Consider the following 22,878-nt stretch of genomic DNA (forward strand, 5'->3'; position numbering starts at 1 on the left):
ACCTATCCAATCTGCTCTGGCCTTGGTGTTCATGCCTAACCCTGCAAGTATAACACTTCATGACTCTACATTGTAATGCAATGCATATCCCATGGCTTCTCTCTATTCCCAATTACCAATATTCTCACCATTCTAGTTATCTACAGCACTCTTTTGTGCTTTCATTTTGCACTCTGTCTTTCTTTTCAAAGCGCACTAAAAACCTTTTAGCAAACATTGGTCCTCTCTCCCTCATCTATACAATTAGCCCATGTATGCTTTGTGATCTATACTCTGTCAAACAAATGTCCCATCCTTCATCAACAAGGAACGGCTACTTGCCCAACATAAAATCAACAAATCAGGGGCAATCCACTGTGTGCCGAACAGAAAAGCATCCACCACCAATCCCAGAAACAACCAACAACTCCCTCCATAATGGGAAGCGACCCGTGTAACCCCAAAGAGTGACCCAATGAGGCCTCCCCAGCCCACACACATTTACAATAACTGTGGAGCAGTCTTCTAAGTGCAAATAATTAGAATACAGTTCAACTACATCAGGTTATCCTGGCAAAAATGAACAAATCTTCAAAATATACACCCTCGCTTGACTGCACAACCAGGGGTCTAATTACCCCATAATATATTAATCCAATCCAGCACTTTCTCTTAGAATTTGTTTTTAATAATTGTGCACTAATGCCATTGGAAAAATGCTGTTTCTCAAGACCTACTTATTTGCCAATTTACTCTGGGGGTGTCAACCAAATCAACCCCTAACTGAGCGTCCCTACTGTAAAGCACAAACAATATACATATAAACCATAAACCTGGCACCAAAATAACGCATTTTTAAAAACTACACAAATAAACCACTAAAGATTTTTTTTTACATTCTTATACATATGTCAGTTTTAACCTTACTGATTTTGGTGACATTTCCATAAACCTTCATTCATTTTTCTGTTTTAATCACGCACACACATTTTGTCATTCCTGCCAACACAAACAACAAACTGCTCTTTGTATGTATAAAGTTTAGCTCACAGCTTTGCTTTTGCGTTTTTATAAAAATATTGTCAACAGCATATGCTGCTTCTTCTGCGCAAGCTGTTTTACCTACATTAACTCACAGGGCTATCCCTGTTTCTAACTGTAAAGCAGCCCTGTTTCTTCCCGCAATCATGAATTACTCTCCTGACTCTGACAACTGTTTATCTCGCAGCCTTGAACAGACATTCTGGCTGCTCCCCGCAGCGCGGCCTGATCATACATTTTCATTATGCACTGTCAGTGCTAGCCTTTGTTTAGCTTCGTATCATATCCAAAAGTAGTCATCTCTCCGTGAGATTTTATTTTTGAAACATGGTATATATCCCATTCCCTTCCCTCCTTGCTGGGGAGGGGGAATCTGATGTTGGATGTAGTGTCAATTTGCTTTAAAACCCCTATTTAGACCACCTTCCTAACTGCGTAGTTGCCCGCCCGAAGGACAATTCATTTCTCTCACATGTCCTATTTTATCTATTCTTCGTTTGCATAATGCACTTTGCAAATTTTTACCATTCAAAACATTTCGGTATCTTAAATCTTTCAACTATGAAGTTATCTAAAAATGAACCCCCTAGCTACCGGCACCCTCCCGCTACAAGGGTGCAAAGTAGCCACACTTTTTTACTGCAATTCATTATTTTGCCTGATTCTTTCTCCATGTCATTTCAGATAGCGCATATGAGCGTTTCCAACAATGGTTTGTTCAAACGTTTACCTTTTTCACTGATCCCTGCCTATTATTAGATTGGTGCAGATCAACTTTCGTAAATAAATAATATAATTTCTTGATTTTTATCTCAATTTTGTACACCCATTGTCACTCTTCGACATCTTAATCTAAAACAGACACATAACAAACGGACCAACTAGTCGACTTTTCTCATTAATCTTCAGAGCTCTTTGCTCTATCTCTGCCCATATAATACTCTAATTGGAGTTTGAGTCATTCCCTCTCATAGACCTGTCTATGTGCTGCCTAATTTTACCCGCTTGGGTTTTGAAATGACTCCTTCTAAGTTCCTTGAACTAGGAAAACCGGGCTGTCAGACGCTCCTCGTCTTTCAGACGCTCCTTGTCTTTTCTAAACAACCCCCAATTACCTTTATACACCCAATTACACATCTAAACTGCCTGTTGCTTTTCTAACTTACCACAAACCCCTTAATTATATACATAATACATGCTTTTATTTCCCCCCTTTATCCCTGCCCCCCACAATACATAACATAATCCATAGATGTCAAAGTGAGCCATCATCATATGCTGACAGTCATAAAGAGACCCCATCAAGGTATGAGAAAGCATACTGCAGTGTTGCCACTCACCGTCTCTCGTAGGTATCTCACCATCTCCGTCAGCATAGGAGCTTGGGTTCTTATCCCTGAAAGATCTTTAGGGTCGCTTTGTACGGTTGCCAAGTGTAAAGGGGTACCCTCTGCATCCCTATATCAACTTTTGACATCTGCAGACTCAGGCACTGGAGACAGTATAAAGCAGAGACAGGCGCCTGTTCACAAATTCACAGTCATCTTTAATACAGGTTCAGAAGACACTAGAAGAAGCAGCCAGTTCCTACAATCACCTTGCCTTTTATACTCTTTTCAGGATGACACAACATTTCATACAATTTCAGAATACATATCTGATTGGTCCCTTCAGCCACAAACAAACCTCTTCTTGTTTTTGATTGGTTGGCTTAACTGCCACTCACCAATTCCACATTAGCTCATCTTGGCACACTCCGTCTGACTGACACATTGGGCCTCATTATGAGGCTGGAGGTAGCCATGGCGCTATTAGCGCCATGACAACCCCCTTACCGCGTACCAGGTCTGGGTTCCCTGAATGGGGAATTACCGGGCCATTCCAACCTTGGAGGACCCGATAATTCCTCATTCAAGGAACCCGGACCCTGTAAATCCCCTTTCCCTTTCGAGCCCCCATAGGGCTCAATGGGAATGCGGCCATGCTAACAACGGGCCCGTTGTTAGCATGCTGGTCCTTTAGCGGCTCCCGCTAAGGGTGCCTGGTAAAACCAGCCGCCCTTAGCGGGACCCGCTAAAGGACCTCGTAATGCTGCGGTAAGGGGTTAATGGCACCGGCACCCTTACCGGCGCCGTTAACCCCTTACCGCCAGGGTCGTAATGAGGCCCATATACTGATTAGCCCATTACAGTCTCAGCTAAACATAGTTATTAATGCTTCAAATCCTGCCAAGAAAAAGGTCTTATCTACTCTTCGAGGACCTTCCAAATTTACTTGCCAGCTCATACTGTGAGAAACTTCATGGGCTCATCTTATTTGTTGCTAAATAAGCAGCTGTTCCATCTAATTGGTAGCTTTCCCAGGCGTTTATCTGATCTACTATCTATCACTGTCTGCTTTTCTTGACAAGGTTTCTAAATATACCATCCCAGAGTGACTATCTCACATTGAAATTTCTTCAAAGAATATTCCACATCAGAATGAGTCAGCCCTTCTGACACCTGTTTGCAAGACACCATTTTGTATTTGGCATACATATTAGAATCTATCTCAGTCTGTCCAGCCTAGATGTTCAGCCTTGCTTACCAAACGGCAAACCAATTTACCTTTTTTTTATTTGAACTTTTACTTATTTACAATAAGTTTTATCAAAATTTCCCCTCATCTGCAGCCGAAAGAAAAGAGAAAAAAACTTCACCAACTACATAAACCTCCCACACTAACTGGTACGTAGCAGTGGCTGTTATATGAGAACAAGGAACTAAAAAATAGCCTTTTGAAATCGACGCCCTACGCCACACCACCCTCGGGCCCTTGGCGATTTATCTGTTCGAATGCGAGTTCGAGTAGTTTGACCAGTGCAATGGTCCATCTCGTTTTTTCGCCAGAGATGAGTCTGTTCCACATATTGTCAGATTTGAATATCCATAGGCTCTCCACCAGCGATGGGAGGTAGATGTTTCTGTTTGCGTTGGTTTTAGAGCAATCAATCACCAGGTGTTTAAGTGTTTCAACAGATGAATCCTCCTTACATAGGCAACATCTCTTGTCGGTTATGGTTCCTCAAGTTGCTATGATCTCTCGGGTCAACAAAAGGTTCAATCTCGCTTTCATGGCATATATTCTCATCTTCTTGTCCGGAAATTTTTGGCAGTAGTTCATCGGTTTTCTCAGTTTATTAAAAGCCGGTGGCAGGTGTTTTAAGAGTTTGTTCCCCACTGCTTTCTCTATTGTCAGGATCCAGTCCATCTCTTCCATTTTTCTTTTGATTCGATCTGGGTTTTCCTTCAGCTCTACTTCTGTACATGCTATTAGTGCTAGATCGGCCTTTCTGGCCTTGACCCATTTTTTCAAAACCTCACAATTGCCTGTTTCAATTTCTTCCTTCATGAAGTTAAAAATGGTTAATGTATCCAACATGATTATTCTCCTGTACAGTCTCATGGTGCTTTGATCTACCATCGACGCTAGTGAGACTAGCCCCAGCTCTCTCCTGATGGCCAGCATGGCAGTTGATTTCGTAAGGCCCAAAAGTGTTTTCCAAACATAGCCCTCTAGTTTGTTCCAGAGATGGCGTGGTATATACAAAGAAGCTTCCATTCCATATGTCATTGCGGGAATGACTTTAGCCTTGTAGAAGGTTATCGCTGGTATTAAGGAGAACTTTCCAAACTTGGAGTCAACCACTCTTGTCTGGGAGGTTAGACATCTCACTTTTTCCCACAGTTGGTTTTGCGCACTCATGTCTGTTATTGAACTGTCCATCTGGACCCCTAGATATTTGATATTTTTGACAATTTCAATTTTGGTCTTGTCGAGAAACCAATTTAGTTTTTTCATTGCTTTGTTCGTTACTTTTTCAATTACCAAAATTTTGGTCTTTGTTTTATTTATCTCCAATTGGTTTTCAGTTATGTATTTCTACAGGTTTACTAGTTTTCTTTGAAGCCCCACTTTGGTCTGATCTATTAAGATGACGTCATCGGCGTACAGAAGACGTGGGATTTCCATTTTCCAGATTTTAGGAGGAAAAGATCTTATTTTACTTTCTGAGAGCTGGTAATCACCTAGAAATGCTATGAACAAGGCCGGGGCCAAAGGGCACCCCTTCTTGACCCCCCTTCACCACTATCTCCTCGGAAAGTGCACCTTGGAGGTTTAGTTTAACTCTGATTTTTGTGTGCGAATGAAGAGCTTTTATGGGGTCGAGTATTTTTTTCGGACAATTTCAACCTTGAAGTTTCAACCACAATCTGTTCCTGTCGATCCTATCAAAAGCTTTCCAAAGGTCAACAAAAGCCAAGTAGATCTTTGGTGCACCTTCTTTGACTTTGGCTTTCAAGATGTTTATTATCATTAGGTTGATTGTTGTACAGCCATTTTTTTGAAAGCCCGTTTGTAGATGGTCTTTTGAAGGGCCGTCTTTTTGCCAAATTCGGAAGTGAGCTAGCAGGAGGGTTGCATAGATTTTCCCTATTATGTCCAATAGGGCTATTGGCCTGTAACTCTCAGGTTCGTTTCAAACTCCTTTTTTGTAAATCGGGACTATCACCGCTTTCTGCCATGACTCAGGGATCATCTTTGTTCTACCGCATTCAGCGAAAATCTTGCTAAGCATTTCCGACCATTGCTTTGAGAACATTTTTAAGTCCACATTCGTCAACCCATCAGGACCTGGGGCTCTCGATGTTTTAAGTTTCCTTATGGCTACTTCGATGTTTTCTGCGTTCGAGAGGTCTTCCCAGGGTGTGTTGAAAACCTGGTTGATCATTGCTGGGTCTTGATTTACGCCTTCAAATTCCGTTGTAAAATAGTTGATCCACCTTACTTCCGCCACGGCATTACACTGGACTGCACTTTGAGGGCTATTCTTTGCTTTTATCAGAGTCCAGAATTCATTGGATTTTTTTGTTTGAAGTTTGCTCATTATATTCTCGGCATCGTTTTGATATTGAGCTGCTCTTCGTTGTTTGCGCCAGGTGTTGTAGCTTTTCACTTCCAGTTGCCATTTTTCCCAATCCTCAGGGGCATTTGATTTCTTCGCTATTCTTTTCAATCTGTGGCCCACCTTTCTTTTCGCAACCCAGTCTTTGTCATAGGTATGGTTCGTATCCTCAGGTTTCGTTAATTTCGTCTTGCCCCTTACTTGGAATGACAATAGTGAAGGCAGGTAGTTCGGTCTATCCTTCGTTGCATTCAAGATGTCGCCGTTGACCCTCTGCTCCCAGGCCTGTTTAATTAGCATGATATCTTGTTCAGTCAATCGTAGCCGGGTCTGTTGGAGATTTGTTTCAATGGCCAGATCGTAAGAGCTTGGCTTCAAAATTCTTGTTTGCCACATACACATCAATAAGTTATGATCACTGTGCACCGTTTTTTGCACCTTGAAGCCCATCTGGTCTTGAATCAACCCGTTAGAGACAAAAATATAATCAAGAGTTGCTTTTGAAGAATCACGCTCCCATGTAGGGATGTTCACTTGGTTTGGGAACAAGGAGGCGACATTTTGGATGTTTCTTGGGGCAATAACTTCGTTCCACGCCATGCCTCTCTCAATGGTACGATCAGAGCCTTCCTGTGGTTGGACGGGTCTTTGTTGGTCGACTGCCGTCACCGAGCATTTGCCGTTGAAATCACCACAGATGATAAGCTCAATTTTGTCAAATTCAACGTAAAGCTGGTCTATCATTGCACTCATGTTGGAACAGAATGTTTTTATCGACATCCGCTGTGGATTCCAATAGCAATTAGCTATACCCAAGGGATTTCGCAGACCGTTTTGGTTCTTGTCGTTCAATTCTGGCTGCGAGGTCAGAATGACCAGCATTTCATAGGACTCTTTCCACTTTATGGGTTCACCCAGACCCGTTCCTGTTTTGATAACAGTTAAAAGACCCGATGATGGTCTACCTAACAGGCCTTTCACTGCTGGTGATATCGTCACTGTGTAGCCATCGAGAGCCGGTTGGTTCAACAACCAGGTCTCTTCCAGACAAACTATGTCGAAAAGACCCAGATTGACGTCTCCAGGTGTTGTGAGGTGAACATGTCCTCTCGTATTCCATGAGCCCAGACTATACTTTTCCTTTACGGGTCGATTTCTCTCTGGCAGATGTTGTTGTCGAGTCGGGCTAACCCTTGTTGTTGCTATTTGCCAGTATTTTTGTTCCAATTTGACATTAGCCACTTCCAGGGCCCTTTAGGTTGTCTCGATCCTGATGTCTCTTGAATATGTCCATATGAATTTTTCTTCTTTTCTGAGTATTTGGGACCTAATTCTGTACAGGGAGAGGGCTGCTGGTGTTGCTCTCTTTGGGATCTAGGTCCCTTGCAACCCGATTCAGGATGCTCCTGGTTGCTGGGGTTTTGCCTTCATTTTTTTTTTGGAGAGTCCCTCTTAGTTGCCTCAAACCAACGCTTCTCTGCCCCACCCTTCCAATGAGATCTTCTGCTGGATTCATCAGACTCCTGAGACCTGTACCATCGATTATTGCGGTACAGATCCTCCATTTTTGATTGGTAGTGCTTTTGGATTTTGTTTCTTTTTTTTCAACTTCATAATCTTGTCTATCAATCTTCCTTTTTATTTCCATCAGACGGAAGCCCAAAAATTCAAGCTCTTCATAGGCGGACTCATCAATATATTGAATGCCTGCCGATTTCATATGTAGAAAGGCTTTTGCCTTCATTTCTCTGTGGTATGGTTCCACAAGCTCAAAGTCCTCTGTTCTGATTTTTTTCAATGTTATTGTTTTCCGTGTTATTTGCAATACTGTCGGTCTATTCAGTATTAGGAAGTTTTTATCTGCTTCCAATTGCTCCAATTTAAAAACTCGTGTCACTTTGTTCCATTTTTTTTTGATGGTTCTCCACTTCAACCCTTTCAGCTCGGTATTTCCACGAGCTTCCTTGTTTGTCTGCCTCCTTTCGTTCATATCGGGGTTTCGATGGACTCCTTCTTGCTCTACCCTCATAGCTTTTATCCTGCTTTTCTTCACAGCTTTGGTGTGGTTTGGTTTTGAGCCGGGCCTCATTTGAATCCGGCTGGGAGGGACCACTCTTGTTATTCCAGACGGCTCCCTCTTTGGCCACTTTATCCGTGTCTATAAAGGAAACATCCTGGTCCTTGCGCCTTCTTTTTTCGTTACCTTCTGTTCGGTCCTCCTTGATCGCCTCCCTCTCCTGTAGAGATATATTCTTTAAGTCCGAGCAGACTAAAAATTCTTATGCTGTTCCTGGCGATCTGGGTGCGCTATTTTCTTCAGGCTGTATCAGTGGCTCAAGTTGGTTAACCTTTATTAGGGGCACTCCAGTTCTACCGTCTGATTTAACCAACGTTTCAATGGTGTTCTTGAAATTAGCGTTTCTCTCAATCTGGGGGGTTATAGGCAGCGGGGTCTTTTTTGGTTTTGCGGAATGGCTCCCTTCATTTGACACTTGAGGGAGCGTTGGCACGCTTTTATCCTTTCCCTTTGGCCGCACCTGAACCTCTTGAACCATTTCCTCGTGCACCATTGTTGTTGATTTTTTAATTCTGTTTTGTGTATCCATAAATTTGATCTTTTTTTCCAGAGCTAAAATGTTCCTTTCCCAACAGGTTTTCTGACAAAGCGCTTTATCGTCAATTGCAGTTATATAACTTTCTACGTTGGCTAATTTCCCTATTATATTCGAAAGGATTGCAGTGTTGTCATGCACATTTTCTTTTATAGCTTCCTATAATTTTCAGAAGGGTGCTAACACGATGGTCATGGCCGACATGATAGCTATCATGTCCGGTTTTTTATTTGGCGATTCATTTTGCATAGCCACTGCGATGTCACTAAATCGTCTCTTTTTTGGCGATACTTGGGTTTTTTCGGATCGCCTTGCGGGTATTGATGAGTCCAAAACCAAGCCTTCCACTGGGGATCTTATGTTCTAATCCGAATTCACCCGGTTTCTTACTGGTCCATTTTTTAAATGAGGGTTGTCCCAATTTGCTTTTAACTCTTGTCCTTTCGAAGTCGGAGAAGAGATCAAATGGCCCGTGGACAGATGGGGCTTTGTCCATGCAAGACGGAGCTCTTTTTCCGGCTGAGTGATGGACTCACGATTCGAGTCCCGGGCTATTTGTTCAAATTTCTCCCTTTCCTCCTCCCGTTCATCCTCCAGTATCTCAATCTCCTCTATAGTTGCCGGAACCCCCTTCGATGCGTTTTGAGTCTGGGGGGTAGGGGCCATCCCTCTTGATAGGCTTTTTAGACTCAGTCCCAACGTACCCAGTGCCGATGTATCCTGACTCCCTGCCGCCGTTGGCTTTTCTGTATCACTGCTCAGTCCTTTAGTAGCTGTATTCTTTTTCTCCTTGGGGCTACCGGCTTCTCGCCCTTGATTGTTAGTTGTCAGTGTTGCCGTTTCAGTTTTCCTCTGCTTTAGAGCTGGCTATGTTTCATTTGCTATTTCAAGCATTTCCGCATTTGATACTTCCGTCTCTATACTCTGTTTCCTTTTATGTTGTCGGGTAAAATACGCCTTTAACGGGCAAGACAGAAGTGGATTAGGCAGTCCTTTAGATGTCTGCCCCGTCTTCTGATGCTTTTTTTCCATTCGATTCTCCCATGGAAAGTTTATTCAGGGCTCTCATTTTTGCCGTGTTTTTTGTCCCTTGCTGCCTTGCTTTGGCCGGGGTATTGCTTTTGTTTCTCTTTTTTCTTTTCACTGCACAACCAGTTTTAAGTTGCTCCCCACCCGTTTCCTTATTCGAGTCCTCCGGCTCTCCCTCTGTTTGTTTTTCACTTTCCGAGCCAAATTCATCTGATTCCTCCTCTTTGCTTAGGTCAGCGTTCCTCTCATTATCACTGATCTCTATAACGGGTCTGGAGACCCTTGATTGTCTTTTACCCTGCCTTTGTATGAGATCATCGCCTTCACGGTATGTATCATGGAGCATAACTTGGATGCGCACCGTATTTGGCTCTAATTCGCTGTCTTCAGCTCTACCTGGCGGATTAGTCAGCACTTCTACTTCGGTGCTATGCTGACGGGACAGCCCCTCTCCTGCCAAACGCTGTTCTGGTGTCTCGGATGTTTCAAGACCTGCTGCCGACTCTATGGTCCCCAGTTCGAACCTGCTGCGCGGGTCCCGTGCCCGGGTGGACACCGCACCGTTTCCAGCTGGTTTCTCCAAGGGTATGCGTGCCTCCTGATCCTCCGGTCCCTCTAGTTCGGGACTCTCCTCAACTCTGCCGCCCAGCGGCCGCGTTGAGTCGGGCGGCCGCGTTGAGTTGGGCGGGCGCCATCCTCCGACCGCACCCGGATGAACTCCACTCACCACCTCCGGTGATGGCGGACCGCTCCCAGCTTGGTGTACTATAGCCGAGGTAGGCGGGCGCGGCCCCTCCTGAGCCCCCTCCGCCTCCTCCCGCTCCTCTGCCGATGCCGTGGACTTCTTCACTCCAGCGGACTCCCGCCCATTACTTCGTGGTTCAGGTAGGATATTATTTTCTTTTTTGATTCTTTTGCCGAGTCCATGAACCGGTACCTGTGGACACGTCCGTACGGGCGCTATCGATAGAAGGTCCACCATTGTTGATGTTAAAGACAGTCTTGGTACCGAATCCGATTTACTCCTCCTCCTGTCGGTTGATCCCAGGGCCATCGCCCCCTTCAGTTTGGTTATTTTGGTCGACGGCGAATTTCTTAGGAGTCGTCTCAAGAGTGGTTTCAGTGAATTTAGAGGTCGAACCACCGGCTCCATATGACTCCGACTTTGCGTCTGCAGCGGAGGTCTGCAGACTGGTTCTCCACCTCAGGCTCTCCAACTCCGCTCACCACTCCGCGGTGTATTGAGGCACTTATAGGCACCTCCTGCACAATAGCGTGGATGGGCTGCACAACGCTGCAAACTGGCTCTCCACCTCAGGCTCTCCAACTCCGCTCACCGCTCGGCGGTGTATTGAGGCACTTATAGGCACCTCCTGCACAATAGCGTGGATGGGCTGCACAACGCTGCAGACTGGCTCTCCACCTCAGGCTCTCCAACTCTCTAACTACCTTTGAGCATAACTAATTTTCTATCCAGTTTCCGGACTATATTTTTACATATTCATGATACATGAGTAATACTGGAGACACCCTTTACTTCCTGAGTCATTCTGACCCTAACAATATATGTTGCCCTATATGCACTCTTTTCCTTCAAGAAGCACTATAATTCTGATTTTTACAATAATGGAACCATTTATCAGCCTATCATGTTACATGTATTCAGTTTGAGGGGGGGAGGGGTCTAGGATCTCTAATACAAACCAATAAATCGCAGTCTACGAGAAGACGCTAAACATTGGGCTAACCTACCTATAACACTGCTAGGAAGGGTCAATTTATTAAAAATGATGGCACTGCCCAGACTGCTATATGTCTTGCAGAACTCTTAGGTGAAAATACCCAAGATACAGTTCACGAGGATCAAAGCTATAATTAGAAGGCTATTATGGGTAACATGAATCCATGCATAGCGCTGCGGACGCTCACAAAAGCGGTATGGGATGGATGGGTAGGACTGCCGGATATATGGAAATACTACTGGGCGGCCCATCTGGTGGTACCAAATGATTGGGTATTTGGAGGGGGAAATCAAGCTCACACAAGACTGAAACTGTTGCAAATGGAAGGCCGAACCCCCTTAAAGATACTGTACGGAAGCCGGGGGAAGGGTGCTCTCCCCCCAGCAGGACCGAGATTGGTGCAGATCTGGAAGGAAGTCACACACACACAATCGGATGGAAGGAGAACACTACCAGACAGTACCCACTGTGGGAAAATCCCAATTTTAAAGAGATAGAAAAGCTAGGGAGGCAGCCACATTGGGTGGAAAGGGAAGTATGCAGACTGGGAGATGTAGTGGATAATAAAGAGATAACTCATTCCGAACAATGCAGGAAAAATATGGACTGGGCCAGGAAGAATTCTTCACATACATGAGACTAAAACAAGCTGTAGAAGCTCAGTTTGGAGGGGAATTGGACTTCCCGGAACACATGACCATGGAGATTAATCTATTCAGAGAGAAAATAGAGGGGAAAGGGATAACAACACTATATCAAGTCATAAATAAAACACCCCCCCCCCCATGACACACCTGAAAGGGAGATGGGAAAGAGACACGGGAACAATAGAGGAGGAAAAATGGATAGAAGCGGTAGTGGCGAGGTTAATGTATCATCTAGGATGAGGCTCATACAATACAACATTCTGCACAGAGTACACTATTCCAGAGATAGACTGCATAAAAGGGAAGTAGGAACATTCCTAAAACAATGTTACTGCATATAGGAGGGGAGTTTGAAGGAAGTAGAGGGGATGAGACACTGATACGCATACCATCGATGGTGGTAAAAAGAGACCTAGTGGCAAAATGGGGGACCTAGGGAATGCCCACATTGGGAACATGAGAGATTGGAATGGACCTTTGCAGCAGAATGGAGGAGATCACGTACAGGAATAAGGGGGGTCCATGAGGAAATGAGGAAGTATCAGAAGAGATGGTGCAAATGGGACATGGATGCCTGGGAGAAGGGGCACATCGGTACGAGATACTACAGGAGGGGGAGGCAGGGGATAAAGGGAAAGGGAAGGAAGGGGGTAAAATTAGGAAGAGGAAGGAGGAATGGGATAAGACAAATGCTCAACACTAACAGAAATGTGTATTTGAGCAAGGATATGATGAATAATGTTGTAATATGGAAACAAACTTAATAAAAACTGGTTTATAAAAAGAAATTATTGTCAGTCAGTAATTCACATGTGTTGGGTTTTTGATTTTAAGAGTTATTGAGAGGGAACCACTACAGATATTACATGTAAGATATTTTATGATAGTTAATATAATAATCAGATGTGTAATATGTGTCTATTGTTTGTTTAAATCTATTTTCTAAGGGAAACATTATGAAGCAGAGAGAGACAATTCTTAGTACATTCGATCGCTTGAAACAGTTTCTGGAGCAGGAGAAATGGCAGCAGCTCAGCAGACTGGAGATGGGCCAAGAGGAGAAGATGAAGAAGATTCAGGAGAAACTGACCCGAATGGAGGAACAGCAAAGCACCCACAGGGACCTGATCACAGAGCTGGAGAGCAAGTGCCAGCAACAGGACGTGGATCTACTGAAGGTGAGAGGGTTTCAGCGAACTGTAGAACTAGAGCAGCAATCTACCCACAGGGGCCTGATCCCAGAGATAGAACAGTGGTGTCAGCAGCAGGACAGGGAGCTACAGATGGTGAGACAGGAATCTATAGACCTGTAGGAGCAGCGATCCACTGCCAGGACTCGATCACAGAGCTGGAGAGGAAGTGCCAGCAACAGGACATGGATCTACTGAAGGTGAGAGGGGATCAGACATCTATTGAACTAGATCAGCAATCCACCCACAAAGGCCTGATCTCAGAGATAGAACAGAGATATCGGCAGCAGGACAGAGAGCTACTGAAGGTGAGACTGGAATCTATAGACCTTTAGGGGCAACGATCCACTACCAGGGACCTGACCATAGAGGTGGCAGGGAAGTGGGAACAGCAGGACGTGGATCTGCTGAAGGTGAGAGGGGATCAGAAACCTACAGAACTAGAGCAGCAATCCACCCACAGGGGCCTGATCCCAGAGATAGAACAGAGGTATCAGCAGCAGGACACAGAGCTATAGAGGGTGAGCTGGGATCAGGGACCTATGGACCTGTAGGAGCAGCAATCCACTGCCAGGGACCTGATCCCAGAGACAGAACAGAGGTATCAGCAGAAGGACAGGAGCTACTAAAGGTGAGACAGGATCAGGGATCTATGGACCTGTAGTAACAGCAATCCACTGCCAGGGACCTGATCCCATAGATATAATGGAGGTATCAGTAGCAGGACAGAGAGCTTCTGAAGGTGAAGCTGGAATCTATAGACCTGTAGGAGCAGCGATCCACTGCCAGAGACCTGACCACAGAGCTGGAGAGGAAGTGCCAGCAACAGGACGTGGATCTACTGAACGTGAGAGGGGTTCAGAAACCTATAGAACTAGATCAGCAATCCACCCACAGGGGCCTGATCACAGAGATAGAACAGAGGTATCAGCAGCAGGAAACAGAGCTACAGAGGGTGAGGCGGGATCAGGGATCTGTGGACCTGTAGAAGCAGCAACCCACTGCCCAGGACCTGATCACAGAGATATAACAGAGGTATCAGTAGCAGGACAGAGAGCAACTGAAGGTGAGGTGGGAATCTATAGACCTGGAGGAGCAGTGATCCACTGCCAGAGACCTGGCCACAGAGCTGGATAGGAAGTGCCAGCAACAGAACATGGATCTACTGAATGTGAGAGGGGATCAGAAACCTATAGAACTAGATCAGCAATCTACCCACAGGGGCCTGATCCCAGAGAAAGAACAGAGGTGCCAGCAGCAGGACAGGGAGTTACTAAAGGTGAGAGGGAATCAGAAATCTGTAAACCTGTAAGTGCAGCAATCCACTGCCAGGGACCTGATCCCAGAGATGGAACAGAGGTATCAGCAGCAGGACAGGGAGCTACTGAGGATGAGACAGGAATCTATAGACCTGTAGGAGCGTCAATCCATTGCCAGGGACCTGACCACAGAGCTGGCGAGGAAGTGTTAGCAACAGGACGTGGATTTACTGAAGGTGAGAGGGGATCAGAAACCTATAGAACTAGCACAGCAATCCACTGACTGAGGCCTGATCCAACAGCTGGAAGTGTTAGCAGCAGGACATGTATATGCTGAAGGTGAGACAGGATCAGGGATCTGTAGACATGTAGGAGCAGCAATCCAGTGCCAGGGACCTGATCCCAGAGATAGAACAAAGGTTTCAGCAGCAGGACAGGGAGCTACTGAAGGTGAGACAGGAATCTATAGACCTGTAGGAGCATCAATCCACTGCCAGGGACCTGATCACAGAGCTGAAGAGGAAGTGCCAGCAACAGGACATGGATCTACTGAAGGTGAGAGGGGATCAGAAACCTATAGAACTAGCGCAGCAATCCACTGACTGAGGCCTGATCCAACAGCTGGAAGTGTTAGCAGCAGGACATGTATATGCTGAAGGTGAGACAGGATCAGGGATCTGTAGACATGTAGGAGCAGCAATCCAGTACCAGGGACCTGATCCCAGAGATAGAACAAAGGTTTCAGCAGCAGGACAGGGAGCTACTGAAGGTGAGACAGGAATCTATAGACCTGTAGGAGCATCAATCCACTGCCAGGGACCTGATCACAGAGCTGGAGAGGAAGTGCCAGCAACAGGACGTGGATCTAATGAAGGTGAGAGGGGATCAGAAACCTAAAGAACTAGAGCAGCAATCCACCCACAGGGCCTGATCCCAGAGATAGAACAGAGGTATTGGCAGGAGGACAGGGAGTTACTAAAGGTGAGAGGGAATCAGAGATCTGTAAACCTGTAACAGCAGAGATCTACTGCCAGGGACCTGATCACAGCTGGCGAGGTAGTGTCAGCAACAGGACGTGGATCTACTGAAGGTGAAAGGGAACTGGGGATCTATAAACCTGTAAGTGCAGCGATCCACCCACGGGACCTGATCACAGAGTTAGCAGCAGGAAGAGGATTTGCTGTAGGTGTAGGGCCATCATATCAGTACTATAGGGGAAGTGTCAACAGCACGACGATACGAAAAGACCACCACTTGAACTTTCTTGATAGCAACTTGGTTGAAGTACAAAATTCCATCTGTTGGCAACTTGATCCAGAAGAAAGCATTTGGAATGTATACCAGAGCACTGCCTTTAAATGAAGAACTCACAACTGCAGAGGATAATTGCAGCAGGGCTGGCATATCTCACTCGCTCCATGGCAGCTTCTACTAAACACAGCTGTGGCTTTTGGACAGTGAGATATTTGAAGGAAAATATATATGTATGTAATTTTCTATATCGAGATATTAACAATAACATAAAAAATGTAATCAATACAATATAATCACCACTAGAATTTCCTTCATAGCAATTCAGGAGATGCTCAAAAAGTCCATTGTTAGTAAATTGATAAAATGGCAAATGGTTTCTACTGGTCCTACTTGCTGACATACAATATCATATATAAAATGCTTAGGATGTCAGTGCAAATTCAGTTCACACTTTCACCAGCAGATGGCAGAAAAGTGTAATGGTGATGGTCTGTGATGCTATGAGCAAGAGACTGATGTAGGAGGGCAAGTCCAGTTTCTATTAACGCTATACTCACTGTTAGTACCCTGGTCCCACCTCTCATCGGTCTCTCTTGTCCCTCTGGTCCTGCAGTGCCTTGGACCGCCCAAGGGTAGCACTGCAATGGGTCTCATCTCACTATTGGTCTCCTGATGCAGGACACCTCTCATCCTCTCCAGACTTTCGTCTACATGCAGGATGTAAGGGTGCTGGGGATCTTCGTAGGCCACGGCTGGTGCTGTGGTGAGGTTCCACTTGAGCTCCTCAAAGGTCTGCTGACATCAGTCTATCCATCTCTCACCAAAGGTGCCCCAAGGATGATGATAATGTTGTGGGACTGATGATACTCCTTTTGCTCTTCTGGGTAGACTAATATCCCTTGGTGAGGTCCCCAAGTGGTCGAGTGATTTTTGGCAAATCTTTCCACAAACCTCCAGTAGTAGTTGCAGAACTAGAGGAAACGCTGCAGCTTGCAGTGAGGGCTCTCACTTCTGATGATGTGGGTATGCCCAGACGTGGGTCCCTTGCTCGCTATGCCATAGGGAACCAGGCTGCACCTCACTGAGGAGGCACAGCGAGGCCAAAACATGTCTGGGGTTGCTTGTGTTTCCATGCAGAGGGGACCTGGCCTAGCAGTTGGGGCTGGGCTGCTACCATTGGTGGCAGTACCGGACTGATTTGCAAATGGCTGGACCCCTTTTGCAATGGCGCAGACGGGCTAAAAAACAGTGGTGTTCAAGGTTGCCCAGAGCATTGCCAGTGGTTCAGATTCATTCAACACCTTCCACCAATTACTTTTTTGGTTTTTATTATAAAGAAGAAGCAGTGCAGAGTAAGTGTTTTACAAAGGTCTGTAGCACAGTTGAGTTTCCCATTGGAAAAACAACCAGGAGAATGCCTCCCTTCTCCTGGTTCACACAGTTCCACCTTCACAGGATGGTTCGTAGTTCTACTCCACAGTCTTTCACAATCCACAAATCTTCTTTGCGTGACCAGTAATGCCAATCTCCCTGGCGCAACAAAACAACCTTTTACTTTAGCTTCTGAATTAACAGTGATAGTAACCAGGAGAATGACTCCCTTCACCTGGCATCACAAGTCCTGATGAGAAATGACAGTCTCCAATAGCCTGGTAGCAACTTGAAGTAAACAAGTCTCTTCTTATGCTGATCCTTCTTTCAGACTTGATGCTGTATTCTGTTGCTTTAGTGTCTGATTTACCAGCCAGGAGAATTACTCCCTTCACATGGTATCACAAGTTCTGGTAAAAATGTGTCATGATCCATGCCCCTGACCCCCTCAGGTATAACAGCCCGCTGGCAGCAATGGGGCTAAAGCCCTTCACACTGGCCCCAAGGGCCTTAAAACTCCATCAGAAACATACATGGAGTCAGTCCTGGCACCTTCGGCGCCAGGCTCATTATCAGGAATAAAGCAATACCAGTTTTAGACCTTAATCCAACATGGAGGCCTATTACACAGCTCAGTTCTTTAGAGCGAAGCCATGCGGTCTAGTGTTTTGGGTTTGGCTGGGGCTGGAACTACTTGGCCTGGAACTACTTTACCTGGGCTATTTAAACCACACCCAAACAGGAGAACACGCTTCGAGTTATTCTGAGCTCCTGCAGCGTAACGCTCACTGTGTCCAGCTCCTGCTCATCTGCTTCTCCGACGGCCCAATCCTGAAACCCTAGAGTCGGATTCCATTAATAACCTGGAAGAACAAGAACAACATTAGCAAGCAAGAACACTTACCTGTGAAGTAACCGGCCCTGAATCCATCCTGCACTTCGCTTACCTCGCCCATCTCCGGAGTTCGCCGCAACCTGCAAAGGTAAAGAAACAAGGACAGCATTAATAACAATTCTTACCTGGGCAAGCAGCGAGTCCTGGCAGCACCCTGCGCTTCTCTTACCTCGCCCATCTCCGGGTTTCACCACAACCTGCAAGGGAGAAGGAACAAGGTCAGCATTAACAAAGCACTTACCTGGGCAAGCAGCGCTTCGATCGCTCATCACTTCGGAACATCACTGCAACCTGTCCAAAGAAGAGAAGAGAACACAGGTTAGCAATTAGCACCAATAAACAGCGCAGCGCTCCGCGCATCAATAACTCACTGTGGTCTTCACCATCAGCGCGGCAACTCTGAGATCGCAACCATCCCTGTGAAAACAAAAAGGGACATTGTTAGGGAACAGCGTAGTGGAGCAAGACGCCGAGAAGACAGAGAAAACGGAGGGAAAGAAAGAGACAGAATAAAGACGGAAAAGACATTATAACTCACCTGGAAGACAGCAAGCAGAGTCGGAGTCACAGCCGGTCTGGACCCGACATAAGGGCACATGGACCAGTGAAGCAACTAGGTCCACGGAACGCCCGCAGCAACCATGCCCCTGCACAGAAACGCAGGACGGAGAGTTCAACGCACAAAAACCTAAGGTGAGCAATAACCCCAAGGGAGGGGATTTGGATTAGAGGAAGGTGGGAGTCCACCCATCACAGAGCCAGTATCTTAACCCTCCATTCTCCTGTTATAGGCACTATCCAACATCTAGCACATAACCAAGCAGAGAGGGGTCCGGGATAGCGCTTAGACCTCCATCCAGTATCGTGTGGCGCCCCTGTGGATACCAGGTGAGCGTAACAAAATGACAGTCTCCAATAGACTGGTAGCAACTTGAAGTAAACAAGACTCTTCTTACCCATATCCTTCTTTCTGGCTTGATGCTGTATTCTGTTGCTCTAGTGTCTGATTTACCAGGCAGCAGAATGACTCCCTTCTCCTGGTATCGCAAGTTCTGATGAGAAATGACAGTCTCCAATACATTGGTAGCAACTTGAAGTAAACAAGTCTCTTCTTATCCTGATCCTTCTTTCAGGCTTGATGCTGTATTCTGTTGCTTTAGTGTCTGATTTATCAGCCAGGAGAATGACTCCCTTCTCCTGGTATTGCAAGTTCTGATGAGAAATGCCAGTCTCCAATTGACTGGTAGCAACTTGAAGTAAACAAGACCCTTCTTATCCTGATCCTTCTTTCAGGCTTGATGCTGTATTCTGTTGCTTTAGTGTCTGATTTACCAGCCAGGAGAATGACTCCCTTCTCCTGGTGTAATGTAACCTTTCTTCAAGATCAAACAACGCTTTTTAGCAGCCCTCGTAGCTCCTCCTGAAATCCTGTCAGGGTAAACTTAAACTTCTCCTCTTTCTGTTTCCTTACCCCCTGAGGAGAATTAATCACTTTGTCTTTTAGCACTTCAATATCTCTCAAACAACTACTGAGATTAAGAAGGCCACTCCTGATGTGGTCTTCTTCCTTCCAACTCTTGAGGATGATTCTTAGGCCAGGGAGACCATTCCCGTTACTTCCTGTATCTTTCTCTCTTTTGCCACACTCACTGAGAGAAGGGAGATCCATCCCAATGATTTTAGTAGTTGTATGTTTGTGACAATAGTGTCTCAAATGAGGACGATCACTCCTGAGGCTTCCCAAACTTATTTGGTTTCTATTACCATCACTGAGACTAGGGAGATTACTCCTGAGACTTCTCACATTTATATTGCTTCTGCAAGTGTCACCGAGACGAGGGAGGTCACTCCTGAAGCTTCTCACATTTATAATGTTTCTGCAAGTCTCACTGAGAAGAGGGATATTACTCCTGATGCTTCTTCCACTCTTCCCCGCTCCCTCACCGGGTCGCCTGTGACTCCCATTACCAGAATTGTGGTTGGAGCACGTCATTGGTTCTTCCAAGGGAAGTGGTTCTCAGCGTTCTTAGCGTTCCCCACAGACACTCTTCAAGTTTCTTCTGTCCGGCATTGGTGTACAGCGTAGCCACAGCAGGGACTCCAGCGAGGTGGTATTGGCGTAGTTATTGGAACGCTCAGTCTGCCACCTTGAGGTCACGTCACCGTCTCCCAGCTCCCAGGTAGGCCTACGCTCGGTTGGGCTGCAGCCGACTCCCTTGGTTCACTACCGGCATCCTCAGCAGTGTGGATCAGGTTCTTCAGCGTTCCGTCTTCTCACCCGTTTTGAACCTCCTGGGCTCTCCAGGCTTCACATTGGGTGCTCTCACTCTCACAGTAAGGCCATATTCTCTTCTTATACTGTTAAGCTGGGCCCTCCTCAGCAGAGTTTCATAGTCCTTGGTCTGTCTCAGTTGGTCAATCCTTATGTCTCTTAGTGGCCACCACTTCTAAGTACTTAGCAGGCGAGCCTTCTGCATCACTCCTTTGTTATTCTTCTTCTTCCCAGTACTTGGCAAGTGAACATTCGGCATCACTCCTTGTGTATTCTTCTTCCCAGTTCTTAATGTTAATGTTAAAGGTATTTGTACCGCGCACCATCACCACTGGAGTTGTCCTCAGGCGCTCTGATGGATCTGAAAAGGAGAGTGTGAAAAGGGGGGGGTAAAGGAGGGGTTAGTAGGGTATAGTGGGAATAGGAAAGTGAGAGTTATGATGTCCTGTTGGCTGCTTCAGTTCGGTGTGCACCGTTCGCTGAGCTTAAGTGCGGTTTTCAGGTCAGTGCCATATTCCCATGTGCTGTTGTGCCGGGCTATGTGATGTTAGTCTGTTGTTGCAGTGTGGTGAAGTGCGTGCGGATTGCTGTGCAGAGAGGTGATTGTGTGAGTTTCTGTATGAGGGGTCTATGCAGAAAGTTTAGGTTATAGGGTCGGGTTAAATAGATTTTGTAAAAGATATTGCCATCGATTTCTTACCTCTTTCCGTTTCTGAGCCCAACCTCTATGGTTATCCTGTGTGTTTGGTACTGTGGTTTGTCTGCGTAGTTGGCAAGCATGTTGAGGAGTGGGAGCTCTCCTCTGTGTGACTCCAGTGGTGTGTGTATCTAGCCGGTTTCCACTAGTTCCCCTGCCCTACGGCTGACAATGTTTTGGTCAGAGGACTCTGGTTCCTCTCTGCCCATCCGGTTGGGTGTCCCCACCTATCCAAGTTCCCTTTAGGATTGGCGTTGTGTGGACATGGGTTGGTGTGCACACCCCCCCCACACTTTTGATAACGGAGGACCAAGTTAGGGTCACGGTTTCCTCCAGGGGATTCATGTTTCCCTTTGGGTGTATGCTTCCTAGACGTTTCCTCCTGTTTCTGGAGCAAAGAGCCAAGTTTTGAGTAGTTTCAGAACTCCATATGATCCCTTGTGTTGCGTATGTTTTTTGGTAGGTCATTCCAGGTTATAGCTGCCAGGTGAGAAAAAGATGATCCTCCAAATTGTCTTTTATTGTACGCTTAGGTTCTAAGCGATTGTCATTGCTTTATCTGAGTAATCTTGTCAAATGGTAAATGATTATTTTCTCCTTTAGAAACTCTGCTCCTTGGCCGTGGACTGCTCTGTGTGTTATGCACATTGTTTCGACCTTTATTTGCTGTTTTGTTGGTAGCCAGTGTAGCATTTTCAGCACTGGGATAATGTGTTCTCTTCGTGGTAGTTTGAGCAAGAGTCTGGCTGCAGCGTTTTGGATGCGCTGAGGTTTCTGGCATTCCTAGGTATAGGCTGTTGGCGTAGTCTACTCTGGACACAAGTGCGATGATGGTGAGTGTTTTGTGGGTGAAAGAGAGGAATGGTAGGATCCTTTTTACTGCGTGCAGCAGGAAGAAATGTTTCTTGAGTATGGTGTTTACTTGTGGTTCAAGTGTTAGATCGTTGTCCATCAAGACTCCCAGGTCCTTTACTATTGTTGATGGATTTGGTGCTTTTCCCAGTTCCGTCGGCCATGGGATGTGGTGGTTGGCTTCCCCGCTTTTAGCTATGATCATTATTTCTGTTTTGCCCGGGTTGAGTTTGAGGCTATTTGTGTTCATCCAGCTGTAGAGCTCTTGTATGCATTCTTCCAGGGTTGTGTTTCCTTCCTGTGTGTCTTGTATTTTGTAAATGATCTGTGTGTCATCAGGGTAATTGTAGCAAGTGAGGCCATGTTTTTTAATGAGCTTGATTATAGGCACCAGGTATATGTTGAAGAGCAGTGGGGAGAAGGAGGATCCATGTGGTACTCCACAGGTGGATTCCCTTTTAGTGGATTTGAAAGGCTGGATCCATACGGTGTCTGTTCTGTTTGTTAGGGAGGATTTAATCCATAGTAGGGCTAGGTCAGTGATTCCTATTTCTTCCAATCTCCCGATGAGGATTTCATGGTTGACTGTGTCAAATGCGGCATAGAGATCCAGAAGTATTACAGCAGTGCTTTTGTCTGAGTCTGCAATAGTCTTTTTTTTAAAATGTTTTATTAGCCTTTGCTTTACATCTTAAACCTTTGCTACATAAAACAACCTTAAAACAGAGAAGAATATCAATCAAATGAATCCATTACATCTGGAGCCTGATTAAATAAACAACAGGCCCCAGGACTCCATCGGTCAACTTAAAAAAGAAACAAATCAGTCAATGGCATGTGGGTAGGTGCCATCTGGTCGAGGAAAAACAAGTTGAGTGTAGGCCACCATTTAGGTTATGTACTTTTTTATTTTATTTTATTTCATCGTTTTTTATGCAATCCTTCGACTCCGCTGGCCAATCCATTCTGGATCGATTTCCTCTCCATTAAGTCAAAAAGCTCTTTCAAGAAGGCCAGCAAGGGTAAAGTCAACGAAGTTTGCACACTTGACATCAGCCTTCCGTACCAATCTTCATCTGACAGAGTTGTGAAT

General features: G+C 45.6%; 1 protein-coding gene across 1 annotated transcript in view; it reads left to right on the top strand.

Annotated features, from left to right (window-relative positions):
• Positions 1 to 14,173, top strand: part of LOC138520542 (E3 ubiquitin-protein ligase TRIM11-like) — a 76,245-nt gene extending 62,072 nt beyond the window's left edge. Inside the window, exons 3-4 of the mRNA XM_069632886.1 lie at positions 12,943 to 13,281; positions 13,955 to 14,173. Coding sequence (XP_069488987.1) covers positions 12,943 to 13,281; positions 13,955 to 14,173 — 558 coding nt within the window. The remainder of the gene's footprint in view (positions 1 to 12,942; positions 13,282 to 13,954) is intronic.
• The last annotated feature ends 8,705 nt before the right edge of the window (positions 14,174 to 22,878 follow it).

Source organism: Ambystoma mexicanum, chromosome 13 (assembly GCF_040938575.1).
Source record: "Ambystoma mexicanum isolate Mex_15411 chromosome 13, UKY_AmexF1_1, whole genome shotgun sequence".
NCBI classification, from domain to species: domain Eukaryota; kingdom Metazoa; phylum Chordata; class Amphibia; order Caudata; family Ambystomatidae; genus Ambystoma; species Ambystoma mexicanum.